Raw genomic sequence first — 16,278 nt, 5'->3', positions numbered from 1 at the left:
AAGAAAATTTACATATTTTTCCTTTATTCTCTATAATTTTCTATATCAAACAATAGTCAAAACCAAACTCCATGTAATGTCAAATACGTTTATTTTCTTTCCTTTTATATTCATGAAGTCACGTAAACCGCATATAAACATATTGTAATTAAAACGCAGGTAAAGGTTCAGGGCGAAGGTTAAAAGTGCATGCGATTTAATTAAATTTTAATTGTCAGGCTCCAGTTAGCCACAATGTGAGCGGCTTATGTAAAAACGGAAAATAAAATAAAACGGGCGAAAAATGCAAATCACATATGTATGTACGTCCAAATAGGAAACTGTTACCAGAGTTATTAAAGACCACTTTGAGTAGGATTTGGTCGTTAATTAAAAGAGTTGTAATCGAATTATAACTTTATCTTTCTTGTTCTAAGGGTTTTCTTTAAAAATTCCTGGTCTTTCTACTAGCTGAAAGCCGTCAAAGCCCACAAAATTTGCAAATTGAGTTACAATTGCCAACATGCTTGGTATCCTTTACATACACTCCCCCTAGAATTTGCATGGCACAGACGCACATACACACGCGATACACTCTACACACATGCTAAACGCCACAAATGAAAACTAATGATTTTCACTTCGTACGGCACACCGGAACAAATCTGAAAGCTTCACACGCAAGCAAAGGCTTTCAGAATTTACCATTCGGAACTATTCTAAATAAATATCAAGAAGCGATTTCTCATAAAGAGAATGGAAGTTCTTTTCTACATAGATACTTTTTAGGTTACCCCTATCCTTATTCCGTCTACGTATCTTAGAACTTTGGTAGAACTTTCTATAAAATATTATTATGTATATATTTGTTTATAAATTAAACTCCAGTTTCTATAATCGATACTTGAAATTTGATACCCTTATAAAAAAAAATTTCTCGTACCTCTTAATTAAATATAGTTTTCTTATTCTTAAAGGGGAATTTTATAAGCTCCAATACCAGTTTCATCTAAGAGCTCTGTAAAGTATGCTAAATATTTTACAAGCTCTACAAACCATATATAAAATTGAGACCATGAGAATTGCACATTACTGCTTTGAAAGTCTTGTAAATTGGTTCGAATAAATATTTCCTAAACTGTCGCCCTTATTCTTATCGAAATCTATTTAAATTGAAAAAACGGCATAGTCGGTTACCTTTTAAAAGTTTCAAGGCTTTTTGGTCTTCTTTATGTCTTAATTGAAGTTAAGTGAATTTGGTTTATTGTCGCTTTTTCTAATTTTATGAATTCTAAAATTTTATAGCTTGTAAATTTTCAACTGCGCATTGCGCACAAAAAACTTAAGAAATACGTACAACCAAACTTATTTGTCATATTCACGCCGGACAGCAGGAAAAACCTTAGGTGGAAGTCAAAAATTGTGACCTCTAAACTAATATCGACTTTGAAATACCCTTAGCTTTTTCTTTATGTATAAAATTTTTCCATAACTCTTATGTGAAAGTCTCGGTGGAGTTTCATTTGTTTGATGGTTAATAGAATTATCATTTCATTTCACTTGAAAGGCAACTCCGAGTGCCTTCGTTTGCGTGTTTAACTCCCATATTGGTTCCAGTGCAGTGAAAATCATTAGTTTTCATTTCTAGCGTTTAGGATATATGTATACATGTACATGCATACATACATTTGTACATTCGTGTGTGTGTCTCTATTTGCAATGCAAATTCAGCCCCAAAGTGCATTTCTCACTTGTGCGGTGGCTATGGGCTCGCCTTTCTTTTTATCATCACACTCATTTGGGGCCACTACCCAAAATGAGAGCCGGGCTTAACTTCGGTTTATCAAAAGAAAATTAAATCAATTTTCCCCAACACTATGGTGGGTTATGAATGCTCGATTATCCAAACAATATGTAGGGTTAAGTCATGACCACGACTAGAATATTGCATGTTTCCCAGCAATGCATTGAGGCACTTTTAATGTCCTGCTGTTAGCGCTAGTTGAGCTTGATGGTTAATTACAACTAGTTGACTCACTACCTGACAGGTGTAATCCCATCACTACTGACTTAATTAATAATCATCTTATCTTTGTAAGTGATTTCCCTTTGTGGACAAGTTGGTTTTCGGATTTTCCAGCCGTTTTCCTTTTACATTCTTACTGACAATTAAAACTTAATTGAATCGCATGCACTTTCAACCTTCGCCCTGAACTTTCATTTACTTTTTAATTACAATATGTTTATATGTGGTTTACGTGACTTTAGGTTTGCTTAGGGTAAAACAAAAAAGATTATAATCGTCGTTCCATAATCGACAGAGACATTAGATGCAGTTAAGCCAAATTGGCCATTGGACTTATTTTTTGGCGGTCATTCTTAATAATACACGTAAAATAAAATTATGAAGATTCAGTTTTTTATTTAAAACCTTGTTTTATTTTGCAAGAATGTATGTTAAAACAAGGAAGAAAGGTTTTTAGAATGTGTCACCCCTAAATATTTTTTTTGGGAGAGATTTGGTATCATCGGTTATCGCTATATAGATGTTTCACACTAAAAATTTAGTTTTTTTTTTTCAGTCTTTTGTATTTACTGACAATTTAGGAAACGTTTAGCTTTTTATTAGATATTTATTGTATAGGGTCATTATGCTATCTTTTATAAAACTATGTTAAGTTTATAGATCAATTCATTGATTGTTGAGTTTTAATTTTAATATGGAGAACTGTACTATCATACATTATATTTATATGGTAAATTTAAAAATGTGTTTATAAATATGATTTTAAGCAAACGTCTTTCTTATCTTTTGAATGAGTGACTCCCAAGGGAATTACGTCTGATTTTAATTAAATTTTTCATGGATTACGTTATGGCTATATTAACTGGATTTTTAGCTTATAACGAATTGTGGAAGCAATTTATAAGAGCCAGTTGCTAAACAGTTTAATTGCAAATCCTGAATGTCTAAAGTTATTGTCCTTGTAGTCTTTAAAACTAAAATTCATTTGAAATGTCATAACGGCCGCAAATGCTACCAAAACCAGTATTTCAGAAAACCAGTATTGCCAGTCGTGAGGTAAATGCAAGCGTGTCACGGCACATAGCATGCGCGCATCTCTAGACCATATGTTGGAAGAAAGCCGAAAAAATATAAAAGTTATTTACCAACCGTGTAAGAACTGCATTTCCAAATGAACAGCGAAAGTTGCAGGAAGCACGGACGCCCAATACACGAAGGAGACGCTAGAACAAATTGTGGCCCAGACCCACAAGAACAGAGTGTAGGAGGCGCACATGCACTAGACGTGTTGTTGTTGTTGGTCGGTTTGTCGTGCTTGCAGTGCATTAAATTACCGAGTGATTGGAGCAACTGGTGGTCACCGCAATTGACATGGAGGTCTATGCCTGGGTATGTGTGTGTGTGTGTGTGTGTGGGGATTTGCAAGGCAAATTAATGAGAGACTTCCTCTACGTTACATTCCTTTCCACCAGGGAGCCAACTCTCATGGCCAACTTGCCCTTGGCTTTGAGTCGGAACTGTGTATGACACCGCAACGTGTAGGAAAATTGTCTTTTGTCCCCCAATTGGTGCGACGCATACGAGGCGGTGGCGGGCATGTTTTGATTTTAGATAATAATGGACGAGTCCACGCTTGTGGTTGGAATAATCGTGGGCAGTTGGGCCTGGACTCAACGGAGGAATGTCACAGTGAGTTCACAATGATTCCCACTGAATACTTTGAAGTAAGTCTCAAGGTAGTTGGCTTTTAGCATATTCTATTTAAACGAATCTTTTACTAGGAAGTACCAGTGGAGACCATCAGCTGTGGCTGGGACATCTCTGGGGCTATTACGCTGACGAAACGATTGTATGTCTGGGGTTCGAATGCCTTTCAGCAGCTGGGCATATGTCAACGTGGTTTTATGGCAGTCCGTAGACCTATGCCAGTGCGATTGCCACGCGATGAGCTGGCTCAGCGTATTAGCTTCGGCCTGCGACACTGCGCTGTGCTAACCGAGGATAACAAAATCTATGTATTCGGTCGCTTACGCATTATGGATCCACCGCCCATTGAGCTGGACATTACAGCAACTTGTCTGCATCGCTGCAACACAATGAAAATTCAAGTCCACAATCCCAATGAGATGCGCATCCTATCGCTGTCGAGTGGACAGCATCACATGCTGCTTAAGTGCCTGGACACTAGCACAACTGCTGCCAATGGTGGCGGCACAAGGCGCATACTCTGCTTGGGTGACAATAAATTTGGTCAATCAAATGCGTTTGTTTTCGAGCACGACGTCCGACAATTAGCCGTAGGTTGGACCCACAATGTAGCCGTATTGAGGAATGATACGATCTTGTCGTGGGGTCGCAATTGTTATGGACAATTGGGCACAGGATCATTCACTGAACAACAGGCCATTCCCCAGCCACTGCATTTGCAATTGGATGATGGAGAGACACCTGCACGCATCCATATGGGAGCAGAACATGGTCTAATGCGTACCACTGGCGGTCAAATCTATACTTGGGGCTGGAATGAGCATGGAAATTGTGGCAACAATGACACGGAAAATTTGTAAGTACAGAAAAGAAAAATCGGAAAACGATTTACTGCTATGCCGATTACTTGCAGATGCAACCCTACGCTAATAAAACTTCCCGGAGTCGTTAAATTGGCCGGAACTGGTGCTGGTTTCTGTTACGCTATTGTTGAATCTGATGAGAAATAACAGAACATGTTAGAGTGGGACGAATATATGGTTTACCCGTAAACATTTGGCAGTTGCACTTGCGCCGTAGGGACATGACTTTTCGTTTTCCGTGTCATTTCTTTCTTGTTGTGGATTGTTAACTAATATATATTAAAAAAATAAATTCAATTTTCTTGTAAATTTCCAATTATTCATATAACTCGTGGATATGGTAAGAATTTTCTCTAATTTTAGAGTTTAAATGCTTTTTTTTCCATTTGATACTTGCGTCTGTTGTCAAGTGGAATGACATTAAAGTAATTCTCACTTGTTTAGAGAAAAATGTTTATCCCATAAACAGAAAAGTGAAACTCTTTGGAGATTCAATTACTTTTCATTGTTCGAGACAGAAAAGCTTGACGGCAGTAGTTCTGGCAATGTGAAGGAGAAAGGTTGAATTTTCAATTAAAAAAAAAAAAAAAAAATAAAGTATACCAAATTCAAGGAGTATTCCTACATACATATGTAAATTAAATTCAATTTGCTTTTTTTTTCATTTTTTCATAAAACAACAACCTCATGATTGGAGCAACAGTGAAAGGATGGATAAAATAAAGGAAACAGCAACTATTGCAATTGCCCAGGGTTTGCATATAATTGGCCCAAAGATGTTTTATTGCAAATTTTAACGTTTTCTTTTTTTTTTTTTGGTTTTGCACAGCTAATTTATCGGATCAATTGGCTCAGCTTATTTGGCAGGCCACTCCCAGTGACATTTCTTTGGGTCTAGTCGAGTCCAGTGAGGAGATAATGTCAAATTTATTGGGTTCAGAGTCCAAGGAGCCGAGAGAGGAAACCAAAGAGGCAACAATTGTTTCCTATTTAAATGAAGTGGAACGCGCTGTCTATGGTGATACGAATGGACATCCGGAGCATGGAAGCATTAATCATTTTAAGGCTGCCGAGAATTATGCTCTGGCTGGTGATAGATTTTTGGATTTTCCCCAAGATCTTTCTAGTTGTTTCTCAAATCTGTCGACTGATGGCAATTCGGTGGTTCCATTACCATTAGCGGTAACCAATCCGCCGCCTGGTTTCGATCGTCCAGCCAGAGCGGCTCTCTATCAACGCAGAAATTCTGAGCAGCCATCGACCTCGACTGCAGCAGCTGCAGGTTGTTCCTCGAACTATGCGAATGTAAGTTATTCTTATTTTTAAATAAATCCACCTTAATGGTTCCAATTTATTTTGAATTAGGCTAACAACTCACCACCCAGGGGAGGCTATAACAATTTATCCCCACAGCGTCAACAGCAATGCCAGCGGCAACCGCTGCCTCAATCTCCACGTCAAGGGGCTGGTTCGGAATCGGCTAATATGGTCAACCAGAATGCCAGCAATGTGAATATAAATGAAAACTCATCATCGGTTCAGTATACAAAAATATTCAACCAACATCAGCAGCAGCATCATCAACAGCAGCAGAAACAACAACAACAACAACAACAACAACAACAGCAGCAGCATCATCATCAACAGCAGCAGCAACAACAACAACAACAACAGCAGCAGCAGCAGCAAATGCAGCAACAACAGCAGCAGCAACAGCAGCAGCAACAACAACAACAGCAGCAGCAACAACAACAACAACAGCAGCAGCAGCAAATGCAGCAACAGCTGCAGACATCTAATGCTAATGCTGTTGCCGCTGCTGCTGCTCAAACTACTGCGAATGAGATTAATCATTTGTATCAGCAATTGATGGCCTGTAATCTTCAGCAGCAACAGCAACAACATCAAACAGCTACCAATGCTGCTGCTGCCGCTGCCATTATCTATGCGAATTTGGAGCTGCAACAAGTCCATTTGCGTCAATATCACTTACAGCAGCAATTCCAGCAGCAGCATCAGCATCCGCAATTACAACGTTCACCACGTGTCATGTATAATCTTGGCACAGGAGTTATACCGATTCCAACACCAGCCAAGGATCAATCTCAACCACCTAAAAAATAACGACTCGAACCCATCACGAATATCAAAATTTTGCTCTTATACATAAATTTCTTTTATCGAAAAAAGAACAAAGAAAATAAAGTCAGAAGATAAATATAATCTTTATATGCGTAATTATAAACTTTTTAAACTTTAACCACACATTTTTCTGTATTTTGAAAAAGGGTTTACTAAACCTTAAAATCTTTGAGCTTTGAAGTCCGTTTATTATTCTGTAAATGTTGCCTTTTTTACATATTTAGTTTATAATGATATTATGCTTAAAAGTTTTGTCAACAAAATATGATTCACCGTAAGGCTTAGTATAAACATTTTGCTACTTATTTCACCGTTAAATAATATACTACATTTTTGGACTTTGATCGATTGGACCTCACAAAGATTGAACTACAGATAATGTTTATAATTTTAAAATAAAAATTCTTTCGATTATATGACTTGACAAAGCGATTAAAGAAATATTTGGTAATAAGTTCGTAGAACTAGTTGATTGCTGAATTGATTGGCCGAATCATCATCTGAACATATTTTAAAGGCTGAAAATCCTTAAAGAAAATGCCTCTTACATTGCGATTGGTGATTGTGTCCTCATATCTGCCATTGAGATGAGTAAATCTTGCAAAAAAAAGACACCAAAATTAAAATCGAAAAATGGTTTAATAAAGACTTCAAACATATACTTACGGTTTTGACCCAGAACAGGAATCAAACCACCAAGCTCCTTTACATTCTTTAGCACAATTTTGCCAAAAAAAATTGTCATTATCCCGATCGTAAGTTGTGAATTTCATTCCAACATTTCGGATCATGGGATTATCACAATAAGATTCACAAGCCGGGTTGCCAATCTCTTTTAATAAATATTCCTCTGTTTCATTTCCAATTAAAAACGTATCAAAGCGATAGTATCTTGAAATATCATTGGTAAATCTTTGGTAATATATCAGAAATTCGTGTGGTTCATTTGAAGTCATCCTATGCAGTTTATCGAGTCCAATGAAAAATTCACCCGATAGATCACCAAATCCCTTACGATAGTCATTCCAATCACGGTAGAAGTTAACACTGCCATCCAATCGACGTTGAATAACTGTCCAGCCAAATCCTTGTTTTAGTCGTGACTCGCAGGGCGCATAGAAGGGTTCTCCCCCTGGCAAATGCAACAATTTAATTCCTGTGGAATTGCCAAAGGGCACACAACTTGAGGCTTGAGAGAGTTTCAGTTGATCTCGGTAGTTTGAAATCTGTTTTAGGTAATCTTTTATATTTGAAGCATCAGACTTGGTCTTGATTTGCAAGTCAGTTATTTCCAGTTCCTTCTGCATGAAAATACTTCGATAAGAGTTTACAGAGGAATTCAACTTTTTGATGTGCTCCTCCTGTTTCTCAATTATTGCAGTTTTGGAATCAATTTGTGACTCATAGGCCACAATTAGATCGCTTAGGCTTAGGACTTTTTCTGCATCTGCCTTAGACTTTGATTTGAAGGCTGCAACATGTCGCCTCATATTATTCAATTTATTGTGCAGATCGGCAATTATTTCTATAAAGATAAGGTCAAATGACATGAGACTTGAAACCAACAAACCTCTTGATTAGGTACCATCTTTAGTTTTCTCCACGATGTGCGCCTGAGTTGTTGTCTCTACGAATTCCTCATCGAAGGATTCTGTGGTTTCTACAATAGGAGTTTGCTGGCAATGCTTAGCCAGCAAAAATAACAGAACAATTCGAAATAAAATGTTCATCTTAAGACCACTTTATCAAACCGTTCGATTCAACTGCCAAATGTTGACTGACCATTCCATTCAGCACAGAAGTATCAAGAAGGCCTGTGTGCGAATGGCATTTGAGTGCGATAATGAAAGACCCTTTGTGTTTTACACTCAGCTACTGAGAGCAAAGTTAACATTGGAATTTGCTTACTTTGTGGTTTGCTTATTTGTATAAAGATTGCTGGAACTTGGGAGTTTCCCTCGCTAAGCATTCAGATTAGCTGCCATTTTGTTGTTCATTAAAGAAACCTTCTGACATTTTTTTTTAATTTTTAACTCTTGTTTTTGTTGAAAGTATCAGATCCAGCCAAATAATATTACTTTTAGGTACCTAAACTTTTCACACTTTATATGATGAAATAATCCATACAATATATGTACATATGTATGCTATAGCGACTATCTGGTCTTCTTATCAATTATGCGGAAAGAGGATGTTATTTAAAAATATCCGACTGTAGACAGATTACATTTTTATTTTTGTCCCTTGACAAACCGCAAACCGGATAAGGTCAACTGCAAAAAGAAAAAAAAATAAATATAGAAACTGTTTCAAACTATAAAGTATGAATTAATTAATATGTAAAAACAAAATGGGTAGTAGTTAGTCTGAGTAGTTAGTAGTGAGTACACATATTTATCTGGATCCTTTTTGAATCATTATAATCAATTTTTAAGAACATGAATAGAACCAAACCAAATGAATAAATAAATGGCAAAATCATTTAAGAGCCAAAAATGCTCTGATTACTATTACTAATTGCACTTTCTAATGTACAGTACACTGGTTTTCCTTATTTATTTCTTTCAGTTGCCCATTAATTCAATCGCATTATGTATTAAAAGCATTAAAGTCTCCTCAATTAGCTTATCCTTGTATTGATTCAATTCATATTAGTTCTCGTTCAATGTTTTATATGGGGCTTTGAGTGAAATGCTGTTCCCTAATCTGTATTTATTTTATTCCAAAATAATACATTTGATTACCTACATATGTCCAAAGTCTAATTATAAATGACATTACCTTGTGATCGTTTTAAGTAATAATACAAGTTTTTTAATGACTATGTATATCAATCTTTTTATTGCTTTTCTTAAGGTTAGTATTTTCTTGTATCGCTGATATCATCTATTATTTAGACCGAGCTATGGCAAGTGTTAGCTTAACCGGATTGAACTCCACATAATTTTCTCTCATAAACACATCACCAATAATCCAAAATTGTAGGCCTGCCAAAGATGTAAAGGGACTAATGCATACATTGGAAATATTTGTGATGTAAGTTTGCGGAGTAACATAAAACTCTTCGTATGCAATATGCAGTTTTAAGTTGGGCAATGTTGATATTTTTGCACAATTCACCGTCCACAGGTCATAGTTCGAATTGTAGGTGGCACCGATTTGCTTATTCAAGAAATCAATCGCTTTAGGAGGCCCTACAATCAATGAGGTGCCCGTATCCATAATGGCATCGCAGGAACCTAAACAGTTACGATAATCCCATTGATAGAATCCAATCAAATTCATCTTGAACATCCAATAACGTGGCTTTGTCACAGGTGTATAGGTGAGTTCACCAGAGTAAAGACTTGAATTTGAGCCACCCAAGATCATGAGACTGCCGGCGGGTGAATCGCTTTTTAGGTAAAACGAGAAAAACCGAATCTTTTACTTGTTTTTGTGCGATTAGGTTTTGAAAGGGTGGCACAGCACCCATTGCAGACAGATTGGGAAAAGCCATACCCATAATGCCATCAAATGTGGAGCACATTGTTGAATTGTCTACCACACCGAATGTCTGATTCAGAATGGTCAAATGGCCAATCTTAACCGTATCGAAGTCGACGGTACCCGAAACCGAACCTGAGCCATAAGTTATGTTAAACGTTTGTTTACTGCTGACAAAGGTTTTAGAATCGCTTGGATTAAATGCAGTATTCTTGCAAGTATTTATGCAAAAGGTGCATTCCTTTCCAGGCGCCCACAAATCCGAAGATCCCGTATCGGGTGCCATAGTAAAAAGTTGCGTACCAATCGATAGGTCCATGGAGAATTGCAGATTCAAGTAATTAAACAAAGATTGGCTCTCCACGCTACCAGTTGAAGTGGTATGGCTGGTGACTGCATTAACTTTAGCTACAGAGTCCAATCCATACTTCTGTCTCAGCCTATTTCGAATATTGCCATGGCCAAGGGTGTGGGGCAATTTGTGTTCCTTATGATTGTGCCTGGTCAGCTTCAAATGATGCAACTCGGCATTCGCCGCGAAGCAGCAGAATGAGAATAATAGAACGAAACGTAAGCCCATGTTGAATTAGCTGACTGTGCCTTGGTTGGCGTCAACTTCTTGCTTTTATACCATGCACTCCAAATACGAAACAAAGGAGCTTTTAGTTGTCTTTCAAATTCGCGCTAAAAACACGTTCGCCAATCTAATGATAAATGGCACACCATTTCAAACCATTTAGCCATACTGTTGGGTAATTATTTCATTTTCATTTTTTTCAAAAACGATTTTCCAAAAACTCCAAAAATATTATTAGTTTCTCTATTCAAACCGGCAACCGTCTTTAAAGCAACTATAATATTAAGAAAACCATGTTAACATATATAAATTTATAATGTTTTATTATTTTAATTTTAATGAAATAAAAAGGCATTTTATATTTTGAAATGTATAAACAGATTACAAATAACTTTGCAACCTTCTTGATTAAATGAAAAGTACATATATATTTTTATATTCTTAATTTGTTGTTGATAAGTTTCAAAAGTTGGGAATCGTAGAAATTCAATAATTTCTGGTTAATCCATTATTGAATGGACGAATCAACATTTCTACATATCTCAGAACACCATGAAAGTGTATGTTGGACGATGCCTTACTTTTACCATATAAACCATTTAGATGACTAAAGCTGAAAAAAAAAAAAACAAAACTTTATCTTACTGTCAAGTGAATGCATTTTTCAACTCACTCATTGTCTAGTACGCTACATGAATTAAACCACCAAGCGCCATGACATTCTTTGGCACAATTTTGCCAGTAAAAATTGTCATTGTCCTGATCGAAAGTTGTGAATTTCATTCCAATATTATTCTGCAAGGGGTTATAACAAAGTTTTTGGTGATAATATTCATATTTATTATATTGCTCAAACTTTAGGTCATCATCACAAGTAACATCGCCCAAATACTTTAAGACATAATTTTCAGTTTCATTTCCAATCGAAAAGTTATTATAGCGAATGTAACTTGATTTTTCTGTGTCATAATATTGAAGGTGTATCAGAAGTTCATATCTTTCATTGGTTGTCATTCTATATATTTTATCGAGTCCAATAAAAAATTCCCCAGATAGTTCACCAAATCCATCACGATAGTCATTCCAATCACGGTAGAAGTTAACACTGCCATCTATTCGACGTTGTAGAACTGTCCAACCTGTTCCAAAATTCGTGATCCTTGATTCGCACTGAACCAAAAACGGTTTCCCACTGGGCAAATGCAATAGCTGAATTCCTGTGGAATTGCCAAAGGGAACACAACTTGAAACCTGGGATGTTTTTAGTTGGTCTTCGTAAATTGAAATCTGCTGTAGATAGTCCTGGATACTAGTTTTATCTTCTCTCGTTTTGATTTGCAAGTCAGTTATTTCCAGTTCCTTCTGCATGAAAATACTTCGATAAGAGTTTACAGAGGAATTCAACTTTTTGATGTGCTCCTCCTGTTTCTCAATTATTGCAGTATTGGAATCAATTTGTGACTCATAGGCCACAATTAGATCGCTAAGGCTCAAAACTTTTGCGGCATCTGCCTGAGACTTTGATTTGAAGGCTGCAACATGTCGTCTCATATTATTCAATTTATTTTGCAGATCGGCAATTATTTCTATAAAGATAAGGTCAAATGACATGAGACTTGAAACCAACAAACCTCTTGATTAGGTACCATCTTTAGTTTTCTCCACGATGTGCGCCTGAGTTGTTGTCTCTACGAATTCCTCATCGAAGGATTCTGTGGTTTGTACAATAGGAGTTTGCTGGCAATGCTTAGCCAGCAAAAATAACAGAACAATTCGAAATAAAATGTTCATCGTAAGACCACTTTATCAAACCGTTCGATTCAACTGCCAAATGTTGACTGACCATTCCATTCAGCACAGAAGTATCAAGAAGGCCTGTGTGCGAATGGCATTTGAGTGCGATAATTAAAGACCCTTTGAGTTTTACACTCAGCTACTGAGAGTGAGAGATAAATGCAATTGAGTGCGCAACGCTTATCATGGTTTTAAACGCTAATCCTATGTTTTTTCAAGCAAATAAAAACATATATATTCTTTTCCGCTTGATTATTTATGCACTTCCTGCAGAATATTGTGTTTACGATAATAAAAGTCATATTATCTTTTATAAATCTTTTATTTAATATAACTATAAAAATAACGAGACTTATTAATTATATAAAACATCTAGAATTTGTGCATAGTATAGATTCCTTGCCTTGACATCAGATTAGTCCATGCTGAAATCGAGCTTATTGAAGTATTACATCAAGGCAAGGACATTCCCATCAATGCTTCCATTGCCGGTAGGGAATTTCGAGACTATATTAGGGACTGTTTTATCAGTTTTAGGAATACAGATGATGGAGATGCCAAAGTCAAATGATTGATTTAAAAACGGAGTGTTCTTAACAGGAAAGAAAATCGAAACAAAGAAATGCAAGTCAACATTTTCTGTTTTTTTTGCCGATTCAGGCTCCCATTTCTCTCTTAAAGATCTGTTCACAAGTTTGTTTTGGGATTTTGCTGACTTCAAAAAATACAAATTTTGTTTTTTATTTATTTCTTTTCAGAAGCAGTTGTTTGCTTTTTCTCGATTCAGTTTAACATTCATGTTTATTCAAGCATTATTTTTGTTTCACCCTAATGCCGGAGCAAAGCCCATCCGCTGTTTTATAGAATCGAACTCCACATAGTGTTGCCTTAAGAAGACATCGCCAATTATCCAGAAAGTAATGCCTGACAAATCCATTAGACCAGTGGCGCAGACAGTGCCCAAATTTAAGACATAAGTCTGTGGCTTAATATAGAATTTGGTGTTGGCTATAGTCAGAACCAGCTGAGGTAGGGTTGAGATTATCGCGCAATCGACTAGCCAAAGATCATATGTTGAATTGAGAGTGGCACCAAGTTGTGAATTTAAAGCCATAATGTCCGAAGATGGTCCAACAATAAGGGATGTGCCCGTATCCATAATGGCTGTGCAGTTTCCAGAGCAACGTGGGCAACTGCCATCCGAAAAATCAATGGTATGTAAGTTGAACTGCCAATAGGAAGCCAGTGTCACAGGCGTATAGATGAGTTCGCCATAGTAAAGGCTAGAATTGGAACCGCCCATAATCATGGTATTGGTTTTAAGGCTAAACGAGAAAATGGGTTTCTCTACTTGCTTCTGGGTGATAAGGTTTTGAAAGGGCGGCTCAGTCTTTAGTTGCGATAGAGAGGGAAAACCTAAGCCCCAGATGCCATCGTAGGCACTGCAACCGGATATAGTGTTGGCTAAGCCAAACGTTTGATTTTTAACGGTCATTTTACCAATTTGAAATGTATCCGATCCGGTTGTACCCGCAGCCGAACCTGAGCCATATGTTATACTAAACGAAGTGCCATTGTTGACAAAACTTTTTGATTTGGCTAGATTGTATACATGATTTTGACATGAGTTGGCGCAGAAATTGCAACTTGCATCGGGCACCCAAATATCGGCAGATCCAGTATCGGGCACCATTATGAATGGTTGTCCCCCAATTGTCAGTTCTACAGAGTATTGCGCGTCTAAATAATTTTCCAAAGAGCTTGTCTGTTGGATGCCCGAACTCGCAGCTGAAGTACTGGAACCACTATTGGTGACTGCATTAACTTTGGATATAGTGCTCAATCCGTATTTGGCCTTCAAGGCGTTCTGGTGCATTTTATGAACACGACGATGAAGTGGCTTGCCATGCTTGTGCTTACGTTTGATCATTCGAAAATGATGCAATTTGGCAGTTGCATATGTGGCACAGAATAAAAGTACGAATACTACGCGTAGATTCATATTGAAGAGCTTGACTGTTCAATGGATATTCCTAGACTTGTCAATTTATAGCTTTTGTTTGAGTTAATGGACAAAGGGTTTTATCTAAGGCGAACACTTTATGGTATTCACACGTAGAGGTGAACTGGAAAAATTTATTTTTAAATACAAAAAACAAAAAATTATATAATATTGATATAATAAAGAACTAAATTCCAGTTAACGACCGTTAAAATGCTATTCAAATTTACCCAACACCTGACAAACGCCATCGATTAGTGTGAACTCTGCCGAATTAGTGTAAAAAAATCAATTGCAACTGTTAGTGCACTGCTGTGGCAATGCCAATTTGATTATAACCAATATCAAATACTGTAAAATAGGCACCCATAAAAACTTCACCGAGAATCCAAAAGTCAATGCCATCCAAGGTGGAAAACCCTGATACACAAGTGTTGCCATATTGTAGGATATAGTCCGTCGATTTCAAAGCAAATTCTTTGCGAGCAATTGTAAAAATAATATCAGGTAATTTAGAAATTGTTGCACAATCGACCAAAAATGCTCCAGATGTCGCATTCGGATTAGTTACACCCAAAATGTGATTAATTTCCTTTATCTTCGAGTTGGGCACAACAATTAGAGAAGTGCCCACATCAAGAATTGCCTGACAAATGTCACAGAACTCTTGATCGTTCAGTGTGGCGCTTGTCATTTCAAATTGCCAATATCCTTGCTGGGAAACTGGAACATAAGTCAAGCAACCACTATAAAGGGCTGGATCAATGCCCCCAAGAATCAATTCACCACCGTTGGTGGCATTTGTCCCATTCCGACTTAGATAGATGGAGAATATTGGCTCAGGGATCAGACCCTGGGATATTAAATTGTATAATGGCGGAATAACGCCATTAATCGATATACTTGGATAAGCCAGACCGATCATGCCGTCAAACGGAGAGGTTAAAAAAGTTCCTTCTGGTTCATCTGTCATCTCGGCAAACACTTGATTCTTAATGGCCAAATCCCCAATTGCCACAGTATCCTGCGAGAGGAAGCCGTCGAGTGCCACACCACCAGCCGTATTTGAGGCATATTCTATTTGGAATGCCGTATTATTGGCCTTATAAGTGCTGGAGGCACTCGAGTTATAACGCTGATGGGCAGCACAGGCTTTCACTGTCGATGGACACTTGCTGGAGGGCACCCAAAGGTTCGAGGAACCTGTATCTATCAGTAGACGAAACTTTTGGGACGGTGTACCAATGCCCACAGTTATATAATATTCCGTGTTATATGCATTTCCAAGACTAGCAGCACTTGTCGTTGCCGTACTTCCTGTCTTAGTGGAGGCCGACACTACATTGTCCACAATTGTCTTGGATAACTTTAATTTGTGCTTGATCGACAACGCTTTTAGATCATGTTTCACATTATGATGACTGGAATTGGGATTATTGTGTCTTCCCACTCGAACTCGGTTGTGTTTACGTTTGCGTGCCTCACAGGAAGTAAAACCAATTAATACTAGAGCCAGCAGAAACCACAGCACTTTGCTGTTGACCCTCATCTTGACCCGTTGATTGCAGACGAGTGACTTGACTCAGAAACTAAGCAGACTCAGGTATTTATAGGTGCGAAAACGAAACAGAGATAGACCCACTCACTTACAGCTGGTAGCATTCTGATAACGCAGCATTTTCTCACCTGAATTAAGAATGAA

General features: G+C 37.4%; 7 protein-coding genes across 8 annotated transcripts; 2 read left to right on the top strand and 5 right to left on the bottom strand.

The window, feature by feature from the left end:
• The first annotated feature begins 3,092 nt into the window (after positions 1-3,092).
• On the top strand, positions 3,093-4,884 carry LOC137581194 (secretion-regulating guanine nucleotide exchange factor). 2 transcript variants are annotated; one of them, XM_068295378.1, is made up of 4 exons: positions 3,093-3,394; positions 3,478-3,729; positions 3,787-4,568; positions 4,626-4,884. In XM_068295378.1, the coding sequence occupies exons 1-4, from the start codon at positions 3,377-3,379 to the stop codon at positions 4,720-4,722; spliced, it is 1,149 nt and encodes a 382-aa protein (XP_068151479.1). In that variant the 5' UTR covers positions 3,093-3,376; the 3' UTR covers positions 4,723-4,884. The 2 variants fall into 2 exon arrangements, with proteins under 2 accessions (XP_068151479.1, XP_068151478.1); XM_068295377.1 differs by having other exon boundaries at positions 3,093-3,404.
• Positions 4,775-6,798, top strand: LOC137581195 (nuclear transcription factor Y subunit beta). The gene is made up of 4 exons (XM_068295379.1): positions 4,775-4,915; positions 5,279-5,328; positions 5,405-5,880; positions 5,941-6,798. The coding sequence occupies exons 2-4, from the start codon at positions 5,286-5,288 to the stop codon at positions 6,697-6,699; spliced, it is 1,278 nt and encodes a 425-aa protein (XP_068151480.1). The 5' UTR covers positions 4,775-4,915; positions 5,279-5,285; the 3' UTR covers positions 6,700-6,798.
• An 86-nt stretch (positions 6,799-6,884) lies between these two features.
• On the bottom strand, positions 6,885-8,480 carry LOC137581196 (angiopoietin-related protein 4-like). The gene is made up of 3 exons (XM_068295380.1): positions 8,303-8,480; positions 7,384-8,242; positions 6,885-7,314 (listed from the first exon to the last, which is right to left on the bottom strand). The coding sequence occupies exons 1-3, from the start codon at positions 8,445-8,447 to the stop codon at positions 7,182-7,184; spliced, it is 1,137 nt and encodes a 378-aa protein (XP_068151481.1). The 5' UTR covers positions 8,448-8,480; the 3' UTR covers positions 6,885-7,181.
• A 1,047-nt stretch (positions 8,481-9,527) lies between these two features.
• LOC137580892 (pepsin A-4-like) lies at positions 9,528-10,789 on the bottom strand. The gene is given in 2 exon segments (XM_068295038.1): positions 9,528-10,131; positions 10,133-10,789. Coding segments are annotated over 2 exon segments (1,176 nt in total). The 5' UTR covers positions 10,784-10,789; the 3' UTR covers positions 9,528-9,606.
• Positions 10,790-11,086: 297 nt separating this feature from the next.
• On the bottom strand, positions 11,087-12,607 carry LOC137580871 (fibrinogen-like protein 1). The gene is made up of 3 exons (XM_068295007.1): positions 12,427-12,607; positions 11,454-12,366; positions 11,087-11,393 (listed from the first exon to the last, which is right to left on the bottom strand). Exons 1-3 carry the CDS (start codon positions 12,569-12,571, stop codon positions 11,267-11,269), a joined length of 1,185 nt encoding a protein of 394 aa, XP_068151108.1. The 5' UTR covers positions 12,572-12,607; the 3' UTR covers positions 11,087-11,266.
• Positions 12,608-13,305: 698 nt separating this feature from the next.
• On the bottom strand, positions 13,306-14,603 carry LOC137580437 (pepsin A-like). Its single transcript, XM_068294482.1, has one exon. The coding sequence runs from the start codon at positions 14,574-14,576 to the stop codon at positions 13,398-13,400; it is 1,179 nt and encodes a 392-aa protein (XP_068150583.1). The 5' UTR covers positions 14,577-14,603; the 3' UTR covers positions 13,306-13,397.
• Positions 14,604-14,673: 70 nt separating this feature from the next.
• Positions 14,674-16,133, bottom strand: LOC137580436 (lysosomal aspartic protease). The gene has a single exon (XM_068294481.1). It carries the CDS (start codon positions 16,123-16,125, stop codon positions 14,878-14,880), a length of 1,248 nt encoding a protein of 415 aa, XP_068150582.1. The 5' UTR covers positions 16,126-16,133; the 3' UTR covers positions 14,674-14,877.
• Positions 16,134-16,278: the final 145 nt, after the last annotated feature.

Source organism: Drosophila tropicalis, unplaced genomic scaffold (genome assembly GCF_018151085.1).
Source record: "Drosophila tropicalis isolate 14030-0801.00 unplaced genomic scaffold, ASM1815108v1 contig_845, whole genome shotgun sequence".
Classification (NCBI taxonomy): Eukaryota; Metazoa; Arthropoda; class Insecta; order Diptera; family Drosophilidae; genus Drosophila; species Drosophila tropicalis.
This window is presented reverse-complemented; position numbering and strand designations above follow the sequence as displayed.